The following is an 11,155-nucleotide window of genomic DNA, read 5'->3' as shown; positions in this document are numbered from 1 at the left end:
TAAATAATATTTTAAGCTATATTTTATTGATCATCATAAAATAATTGTTGAAGTTAATATTGTATAAAATATATCTTATTTATGTGTCAAAATGTACTAGGGAAGACGAATTAGTAATATAAATAATATTAAACTCGTTACGAAATTATATTATATCAACAATTCAAGAGTGATAGTATACCCAGGTCCCAGATGTAACCAATATTAATAACAATGTTAATAAAAATTCCGAAGTTATCCAGAGCACCGACATTATTGCATTTCTTATTTAGGTATAAATGTAGTCTTGGATTATGGGTAAGTACAGGATTTCCAGGATAAAACTAAACAACTTCACAAGGTTTTTCTACATATGAAGAAAGATTGTTTTTTTATGTATAAATTTATTCAATATTTCTTAATTGTCTTAACTTATTGTATATCTTAATTAACTTTCTGAGTAATTTTAGGATCAAAACATTTCTACTGATATTAAATTAAAAGTTGAGAAACATTGGTGTGATGAAGTCCTCGAAAATAATCATGAAAATGGTGAAAAGGTTTATATATTACCAATGTTTCCTTACCCTTCAGGAAATTTGCATATGGGCCATGTGAGGGTGTACACAATATCAGATACACTTGCTCGTTTTTATAAACTCAATGGAAAAAATGTTATACATCCCATTGGTTGGGATGCTTTTGGTTTGCCAGCTGAAAATGCTGCCATTGAAAGAAATATTCCGCCCCATAAATGGACAGAATCTAATATAAGTACTATGAAAAAACAGCTCACCGAGCTATCATATAATTTTGATTGGCACAGAGAATTATCCACAAGTGATCCAAAGTATTACAAATGGACTCAATATATATTTTTAAAATTACATGAACATGGCTTAGCCTATCAAAGCAAGGTATGTACACTCATATTTATTACTAGTTAAAAAGTACAGTTACAGTTTCACCAGCGGACTTTTAGTTTGTGGGGCACTGGGCTAATACATACTAGTACATGTTATCTGAGTTATAGTATAGCCGAGAAGATAATAAAATATTTGATTTATTTCACAAGACACACAAACAACAGTTACAAAAGAAATTAATAGGTTTTATGTAGTTGTCTTTGGTCATAAATACAATGCAGTAAGTGCAGCATTAAGAGATCAATTTTTTCTGAGCCAACGTAAAACAGACTATATATCTCAAAATAAACAACAAGTGTATTGTTTACTTTTCTTGCCACTTTATTACACTCAATCACAATTTTAGATAAACTTTATCTAGCTTAAGTAAAATTTTATAATTTTTGTTTCTATTGTTTGGTCATCCAATTTCAGTAAGAGATGGGAACTTTTAATATCGACAGAGCCCTAGGCAGCAGCCCAATAAGCTCTCAGATCCATCCACCCCTGGGTTTGACACCTGCAAGGGATGTGCTTTTCTAAAATAATTGAATAGAAATATATTTATTCACCATAATATGCAAAAACATATGGTAAATGTCATGAAGCTACATCAGATTGTAATGGGGCTTTGTATTAGGGAGACAAACTGATAAGAAACTCTCAGGCCATCTTTTAACCCTTTGACGTTTAAATTTAATCGGGAAGTTTTTCTAAACATAAGGATGGATTTATATGTTTATTTTGGTGGTTTTTAATGGTACATGGGTGAATGGGACATATGTGTCCCAATATGCACTAACGGTCATGGACCATACTTATTTCTAAAGATTTTATAATTGGTTTATCTAAGATAATTGTAATAAAATTGTAAATAAAACATCTCTAGATCATTAAACAGATATATTTTCAATAAATATTTCATGCATGAAAGGCCTCAAAACAATTTCTGTCTGCTGTGAAACATAAACATACACAGCATATTTCACAAATATTATTAGTGCGGTTTTCTTTATATGATATCACATGAGTCTCTAATGACGTTTTGTGGCATCGGCTACTGCTGTATAATTTTAGGTGGCCTGTGCATTAAAAAATGTTAAGAGCTATACAATATTATCTTCTAAATAACCTGCTATACTATAGTAAGCCTTTGTCAAAGAAGCTTTAAGATACACTCATGGACAAATTTAGCGGAACACAAGATAAAGGTTTGATTTATCTTGACGTAATTATTGTGCATACAAAAACACAGAGTTTAATTTGTAATTTATGTTGTATGTAGTGATTTTCTGCACTCAGTGACATTCTATACATAATATACACAATGCACATCATACAAAACCAGAGCCGAAATATGGCACATGCCGCAAATGACTCCATAATAAGCTTCAACTGCCATATCTATATATTTCTATATTTACCCCAGTTGTTTAAAATATTATTGGTCAATAGGCAGCAATGTAAACACTTTTTCAGTTTAAGCTGTGTATTTTGAATTTAGAACCCCATTTGGACAGTGTCATCAATGGAGTAGCATTTAGGTATTTCTATAAGCCCCGACGAAAATGCTGGATGCTATAAGTTTTACGTTTGTCAGTCTGTCCCTATTTTCTGATGAAGATCTGTTCAGTCAGAGGTTTTCTATGTTTTTAATAAAAAATCACACTTGTATTGTAAAGGCCAAAGTATGTATGTTTATTTATTAGTTTGTGTGTATATATGTTACTCCTTGTGTGTGCTTTATGTGTATATATGGAAAGGTTAACACTCTAAATGCAAGTGGATCTTATTAGTTACCTTAACTTATTAAGTTAAGGTAACTTATAGTGAGAGAGACAAACACTCAAATATAATATTTTTATTTTTATGGAATCATTTAGGAAAGTGGTTATTAAAATGTTATATAAATATGTGAATACAATAAATCTAATTTGTTATATTTTGTCTTTGAGACATAGACCTTTTTTTTCAGAGTAATTTTTTGGCATTTGTAGTGTACACGGACACCAACATATCAGACATACAGCTTTTGTCAAATTATAAATGTGGCTAATTCAACTTCGATTTGACTCAATTGACAAAATATATTAAATTTCGAAAGAGATTTCAATATTTTTAATGTTATAAAAGTTTTATCATACTCTAGTAACTGGCAATGACTTTCTGTGCACAAAATACAATATTGCTAGTCATTGTTCACTGGGCCTATAAAAAAAGAGCGACTCTATAGTTTTCTTTTCTGACTGTGTGCTTGTCGCGTCCTTTCATCTTTCTCATTCTGACAAGCGGGAGTGAAAGGGATGTGAATACTTGTCAATGATTGTACCATATTTAATGAAAAAAATGGTTTTACTGAATTGTTTAAGCCTTTTGACAACCCATCTTATACGAATAAAATAAACTTACCCTTGATAAGTCAAACAATCTTTTTTTTGCGTCATCAACGTATTATTTGGGCCCTTTTTTATTTTTACTTTCTTTTTTATTTAAGTTTATTACTTTATCTTTAAGCACACTTTTGCCCTTCCCCTATCAGACTGCGAATGATATGTCCATATGTATAGAACGTCATTGTCTGAACTGCAAAAATTTTCTTTGAAATTAGTTTTTTTTGTGATAACGATAGTTAATGATCGTTTATATTAATCATAATCATTTATAGGCAATATTTAACATAGCCTATTAGTATTGCACTCGCTGACGCTTTTTATGTAATGATGAAAAAACAAGATATGAACAAGCTGAATGCTTAGTCTGTTTGTGCCTCTCAACAACGTGCAACAAGCAATAGCTTGTTCTCTCGCTTGCACGCTCGGAGGTGGAGCCGGAGCTTGAGTCGGAACGTGACACCTTTAATGTGCGTGCAGCCAGCGTTCATCAATTTATAGAACATATAATGTTCTATAAATTGATGATAGGTCACAGTAAAATGTTGCATATAACAACGTTTATTTCCTGTTATTTGATTGAAGGAAAAGATAAAATTTTTCCTTATTTTGGTTGATTTTGTTAATTGATCATTAATTTTCTTCTGTCGCAAATTTCTATAATATTTTGTTTTAAACTTTATTTTTTGTGAGCCTCTAAATTTGTACAGGACAGTATTACTTAAACTTGTGCTCAATGAGTTCTAGTAAGTATACTGTATGGTATTTTATAGTAGAATTGAATACCATTAAAGAGCCCTTAACTCTAGATAACCTCTTAAGCGGCACATACAGTTATTTCTTGCTTCTTGAATTTGAACATCCGCAGCATTTCCCCACAATAACAAACTGTATGACATAATGAAAGTACGCAACATATACTACATAAACCGTGGTACCCGTATGCACATCAGTCAACTGTCTGACCTTTTCAATAGCAAAAGCTGTGTTGTAAAATAAAGATTATATGAACAAATAGAAAATTATTCTAGTTTTTTTATTTATTTGTATGTAAATTATAGCTTTATTTTTACAGGCAAATGTAAACTGGGATCCAATAGACAAGACAGTCTTAGCCGATGAACAAGTAGATGAAAATGGATGCTCTTGGAGATCAGGTGCTAAAGTTGAAAAAAGAGTTTTAACCCAATGGTTTATAAAAACAACCAAATTCGCCAAAGATTTGTATGATGGCTTAAGTAGCAATTACTTAGAGAATTGGAGAGATATTATCAATTTACAAAAACACTGGATTGGTGAATGTAATGGAGTGATAGTCACATTTGATATTACACTAGGTGACAAAATAAAAAAGTTTGATGTTTGGTCTGCAGAACCTTATAAATTTATACATGGTGAATGTTTGTGTATTAGTAAAAATAACTTAATATTTGAAGATTTATCTGAACATGAAATAAAGTCACTTAAATGCTTAAATCCAATTACTGGATTAGAAGTCAATATTTATGCTACTGATGACATTGTATACCCGGAAGGTAGAGATACATATTTAGTTTGTTCGTTAGACCCAAAGGATAAATATATCATAGAAAATCTAAATATTTGCCCAAACAAATGCACAAAGAATTTGTTACTTGACAAAGAAAATGAAAAGGCAGTAAAAATTGCTGTGAATAAAAACTGTGGGGGCTACTTTGTAAGTTCAAAACTAAAAGATTGGTTAATATCACGTCAGAGATATTGGGGCACTCCTATACCAATTATTCATTGCTCGAAATGTGGTACCGTTCCTGTACCTTACAAAGATCTTCCAATAGAATTACCACTTGAAAATTCTAATGACCACAACATTCCAACACTGTCTAATTTAGATAGCTGGAGAAATTGTGAATGTCCTCAGTGTGGAGGTAAGGCTGCAAGAGAAACAGATACAATGGATACATTCGTTGATTCATCTTGGTACTACTACAGGTTTTTGGATCCCCATAATAATGAAGTGCCATTTGAAAAATCAAAACTAATTGGCACAACACCGGTGAGTTGTTATATTGGTGGCAAAGAACATGCAGTGCTTCACTTATACTATGCTAGATTTATGAGTCACTTTTTACATTCTCTTGGATGGACACCAAACAAAGAACCTTTTAAAAGACTACTAGTTCAAGGTATGGTTATGGGACAATCATACAAAATCAAATCATCGGGGAAATACATACCACCGGAGAATGTCGAAAAAGTTGGTAATAATTACAAAGAAAAAGGTTCAGATGTACCTGTTGTAGTGCAATGGGAAAAAATGAGTAAATCAAAATACAATGGTGAAAATCCTCAAAGATTGCTTACATCTTATGGCTGTGATACAACAAGGCTTTTAATACTGGCAGATGTTCCGCCAGCCACAACAAGACGCTGGTCAGACACAAGTAAAATATTTTTAATTATATAAAATATTAATAGCTTGTTAAGTCGGCGGGAGGCGCACTTTATTATATTATTATACTTTAATATATTTTCCACAAAAACAATGTATGAATAAACTATTTAAATGTTAATGTAACATATTTTCTTAAAAAAATACAGAGATATAAACAAAAATTTTACTCTAAATATATTTAAAAAATGATAACAATATCAAACAAACATAACATATTCTTTGGCATCTTTTTTGGGAAAAAAATACCCGGGTAAAAACCATATACGTCTGTTGCGGCTAAGCGACGCGCGCAGACTGGCCGGCGGCCGCTTATTCAAAATAAAATGGCAGACGATCGCACGTTCCTCGTAAGGTACCTAAAGCGGCGCGGCACAAAGTTAGGCAGAAAAAAACTTTTTACGAATTTAAGAACTATGTGGTAAATTTTACCCAAGCGCCTCCTGCCGAGTTAAAAGTCGGCCATGTTTAATATATTTTTATGTGAGTATGTAATAGTATGTATGACGAGCTGTATAGCCGAGTGGTTAGCGATCCTGCCTACTAAGCTAGAGGTCCCGGGTTCGAATCCCGATAGGTGCAAGCATTTATATGATGAATATGGATGTTTGTTTCCGAGTCATGGATGTTTAAATGTATTTATGTATGTTTACATGAATTTATATATGTTTAAGTAAGTATATTGTATTAAAGATATCATTGTCTTGTAACCCATAACACAGGCTATATATACTTAACTTGGGGCAAGATAATTTGTGTAAAAAGTGTGTCAATAGTTTAGCCAATTTTTGTCTATTGGTGAAAAGTAGTAACCATCCGCCAACGAACATCCGTAATAATTAGTTTAGTTCAAGATATGTATTATCAGCCTTTGAGGTGGGTTTACGGCTACTCTGTGTGTAGGTTATATCATTTCGTGTATATAAGAACTTTTTGATAATAACATGAGAAGGGAAAATATATATAAAGCAATATTATAATTAATATAATTTGTACATCTTTTAGCATTACCAGGAGTTCTGAACTTCCAACACCGACTTTGGTTAACTATAAGAGAATTCTTAACATTTAGGCGAAAATCGGAACTAATACAAAGAAATATAACGCCAAGTGAAAAATATATTGAATATGAGAGATTGTTAAGAGATGCAAGAAACTTTTTTACAGCAACCACAACTTATCATTTCAAATACACTCAAAAGTTAAGTGTGGGAATATCTCAATTACAAAGTTTGACAAATAATTTGAGGGTGAGTATTTTCTTATTCAATATTATAATAATATTCTGATGTGTGCATGCAAGAAGTTATATTTTTTTGGCATAGCAAAACAAAAATTAATACAAAACTTTTATATGTGTTTCATTACTTATATCAAATAATATATTAAGAGTTAAAGTATGAAATTGCCGATTTGTACTGAAAATTTAAAATACCTCATTTTTAACATAGTTATTGAATTAAAATAAGTACCATTATTATCTACACATTGCTGCCATCTAATAGGAAGGTCATTTATGCCTTTGCGATAGAACTGTGGTGATCTAGATTCGGCAAACTGTGTGGAAGCATTTTGTACTTCCTCCTGAGAAGAAAACTTTTTTTTTTATGGAATAGGAGGACAAACGAGCGTATGGGTCACCTGGTGTTAAGTGATCACCGCCGCCCACACTCTCCTGCAACACCAGAGGAATCACAAGAGCGTTGCCGGCCTTTAAGGAAGGTGTACGCGCTTTTCTTGAAGGTACCCATGTCGTATCGTCCCGGAAACACCGCACAAGGAAGCTCATTCCACAGCTTCGTGGTACGAGGAAGAAAGCTCCTTGAAAACCGCACTGTAGAGGACCGCCACACATCCAGATGGTGGGGATGATATCGTAACTTGTGGCGTGTCGTGCGAAGGTGAAATTCGGCGGCAGGAATCAGGTTGAACAGCTCTTCGGAACACTCCCCGTGATAAATGCGGTAGAAGACACACAATGAAGCGACGTCTCTACGCAACGCCAAGTGATCCAGCCGTTCACAGAGTACTGGGTCCCCGACTTTTATATCGTACTTTTTATATCGTAGAAAATTGTCCAAATCCCAAAAATTGGTAGTCCGTTGCAGCAAGGTCTGGCGAATACGGAGGGTGACGAATGGTTTCTAATTGCAGTTCCTGTAGAGTTAGAACGGTTTCTCGTGCTGTATGGGGTCTCGCGTTATCATGGAGCAATAATGGTGAAGATCGATTCATGAGTCGGGGCTGTTTCACTGCTACTTTTATTATCATTGTTCGGACTTCGGTACAGTAGACGTCTGCCATTATTGCTTGACCAGATCGGAGAACGATATAGTGGATAACACCATGCTGAGACCACCAAACAGTTACCATTCTCTTTTTTGGTAAGCTTTGCTGTAGGACACTGGTGCGGCGTTGGGGCGCGTCATGGGGTCAGCCATTGCATTTTTCGCTTACGGTTATTGTAAAGAATCCCCTTTTCATCGCATATCACAATTCAATCCAATATTCTGCGCGTATCGTCACTGTTAGCTCGTCAGTCCCTACTGGCTTGCTCTGTAGAGGTCGCCCCACGTAATTACGATATCGATACCTACACGGGGAGTGAGAAAGGCCTGCTTTATATGTTCTTATTTTGACAAAATTATCAGACTTGTTCTGATGATTTTGTTATCGCGACAATGTGACCACAGTGTAAGAAGTTAAAACTTTTTTGAATAGAAAACTCTTTAGTACCTATTCTCAACTCTGGTGTCATTATTATTATAGTTTTTGTTGTGTATTATTAATATAACTTGCTACATAAGGTCAATATAAATATCAATTCACACTATACTATATCCCTATAGTGATGACCTATATAGTGTACAATCTTCACTTCTCCGCTATAATCCCAACAATTTGAACAAAACTATGTGCATTTACATTTATTATCATTAGGGAAATGTTGAACACAAAGAAAAAAACTTTTTTTTTACAGAATAATGTCCCAGCTGAAGTAATAGCCAATAGTAAAGAATACGAACTGGCACTAGCACATTTAATAATAATGTTGTCACCAGTTACACCACATTTCTGTTCAGAACTCTGGGCAGGTTTTGTTTCTGCTCCGGAGAGAGTAACCAAAGACACAATTTTATGGCATAATAACGTTTTAGAACAAGATTGGCCTGTAGTTGACCGTGATTATGGATTATCATTTCAATGTAAAGTAAGTAAAATGAAATTTATTCACACTGGTGATTTATTAAGCATATTTTGATATGATATGCAGCAGACATTTTTGAACATACATAAGTAGATATTAATATTAGCATAACAATCCGCTTAACTATGAATCGCTCCAAGAGCCTGTCTTATCCATTGCTTATTTTAACCGTGGTATGTCGTAAACTATATCTGTATATAACGCTCTAACTTGCACGAAAGTGTGAGTTGATGAACCAGGATGAATTAAAATCACATTACAATTCTATAAAACACTTATATGACGGTAGCTAGAAGTTACAAAAGTCGTCTTTTTTTTTGCGCGGGAAACGAGCGAGTATTTGTTTTGTTGTTACCTTTGTAGAATAAACTTTAAATTCGATCATCCATTTATAGGTTTAGATAGAGCCTCTTGCTACACAAGACAACAGGCCAGGCTAATAACATTAGTGTGCTTAACAGCGACGCGGACGTCTCACACTCGCGATACGTTAGTCACTTTGTTTTAGTGTGCGTGCGTTTGCTGAAAATTGAGGCTACAGTCTACCTAGACGTACAATTTATCTAAGATCCTTATATCAAATTACAAAATAATAAAACATGACACAGTATAAAAAACTACTTTTAAAAAAACCGACTTCAAAAACTGAAAAGTATCAAATAACTAAAAATTTTATTTAATACACTTATGCAAACCTTTACCTTTAATATTATTAATGAAATTTATATACTTATTTGCTACCTATTGATAGGTTTTCAGTCGGTGCCAAGCCCTAAACGAAATAAAACTTAATATTATAAACAGCTTACTTACTGTAATTATTTGGGTGGTCTGGCCATGCGTGTCTATCTGCTTGGGTTGTTTTGTTCTAGACGAAGCCTGCCCTACTATTACATTTGGCTTGGCACCGACTTCAAAGCTATCACTATGTAGCATATATAAATAATAGTATTTTATTAATATTAAAGGTATAGTTTTGCATAAGAGTTGTATTAAATAATTTTTTTGTTATTGGATACTTTTCTTTTTTTGAAGTCGGTTTTATAAACGTAGTTTTTTTTTAAACTTTTTAGTGTCAGTTAATAACTACTAAAAAGCAATTATATCATCCAGGTGACAAAAATTTTCATAAAATGAAAACTACTGGGCCAAATTACTTATGTAAAGTTTTTATGGGACCAAATGGTATCTATTCTGCATCGAACAAAAGAAGAGTTACTTAAATCGGATCTTAAATCTCAGAGTATTCGGTGTACATACATAAAAAAAATACCGATCGAATTGAAAACCTCCTCCTTTTTGAAGTCGGTTATAAACTGAACAAATTAATTTTTTATTTATTTTTCATAACGATTCCCGTTAATAAGTTTTATATCCAGATCCCATACAAAACTTTATTATTATATAATATTTACTATGCCTACCTAGCCGTGTGTGATTAGCATCTTGCAGAATCATCCAAATTCGCAAAATGGCCGCCGCATTTCACAGTTTGATATTAATTCGTGTGCTAGGCAACGCACCTCTAATACCCTCATCATTTTCTAAAATAAGATTAGCGACTGATAGTTTTTAATTAAGTATAATTTAAAAATAATAAATTGGTGTTGTAAAGTAATCTTTAGTTCATACTTTTGAAAGAATTAAAAATTACATAACACTTGTGTGTTAACCTTGTCTTTATGAGCATGCGCCCTTTAACTTTAGGCAAGCCTTCGAAATGTTAACTTTATAAGATGAATATAGATAAATAATGCATTTTATTTGTGTACAGGTTGATGGAGTAGACAGGTGTGATCTTAAAGTAGTTGCAACAGATCTACCTAACTTAACTGAAGAGAAAGCCGTAGAACTGGCGTTAAGTCAGGAATCTGTTAAAAAACGTGTGAGCAGAGGAATACTTCGTATAAAATATGAACTATACCCGGACACTCGAGCAATATTGCACATAACTACAAAGCAAAAAGTTGTCAAAGCCGAGCAAGAAGTAAATGTTGCTTAGAAAGCTACTTTTGTTTTATTTTCAAGAGACAAAAAGATTTTTTTAATAAAATTGTGTAACTATAATTGCATTTTGACCAACACTTTCTCATTTATACAGATAATTCTCCTTGCCTCTACAAACTTGCCCTATATATAAAGGTAACAAGCAATGACGTTCTATATATATATGGACATATCATTCGCAGTCTGGAACGGAAAAAGTGTGCAAGGCACACTTCTCTCTTTAGTCGGGTGTCAA

At 33.2% G+C, this 11,155-nt stretch overlaps 1 protein-coding gene across 1 annotated transcript; it reads left to right on the top strand.

The window, feature by feature from the left end:
• The first annotated feature begins 9 nt into the window (after positions 1–9).
• Positions 10–10,920, top strand: LOC126966308 (leucine--tRNA ligase, mitochondrial). Its single transcript, XM_050810281.1, has 6 exons — positions 10–297; positions 450–896; positions 4,350–5,697; positions 6,711–6,955; positions 8,686–8,916; positions 10,688–10,920. Exons 1-6 carry the CDS (start codon positions 214–216, stop codon positions 10,913–10,915), a joined length of 2,583 nt encoding a protein of 860 aa, XP_050666238.1. The 5' UTR covers positions 10–213; the 3' UTR covers positions 10,916–10,920.
• The last annotated feature ends 235 nt before the right edge of the window (positions 10,921–11,155 follow it).

The sequence above is a fragment of the Leptidea sinapis genome, chromosome 10 (assembly GCF_905404315.1).
Source record: "Leptidea sinapis chromosome 10, ilLepSina1.1, whole genome shotgun sequence".
In the NCBI taxonomy this organism is placed as follows: Eukaryota; Metazoa; Arthropoda; class Insecta; order Lepidoptera; family Pieridae; genus Leptidea; species Leptidea sinapis.
This window is presented reverse-complemented; position numbering and strand designations above follow the sequence as displayed.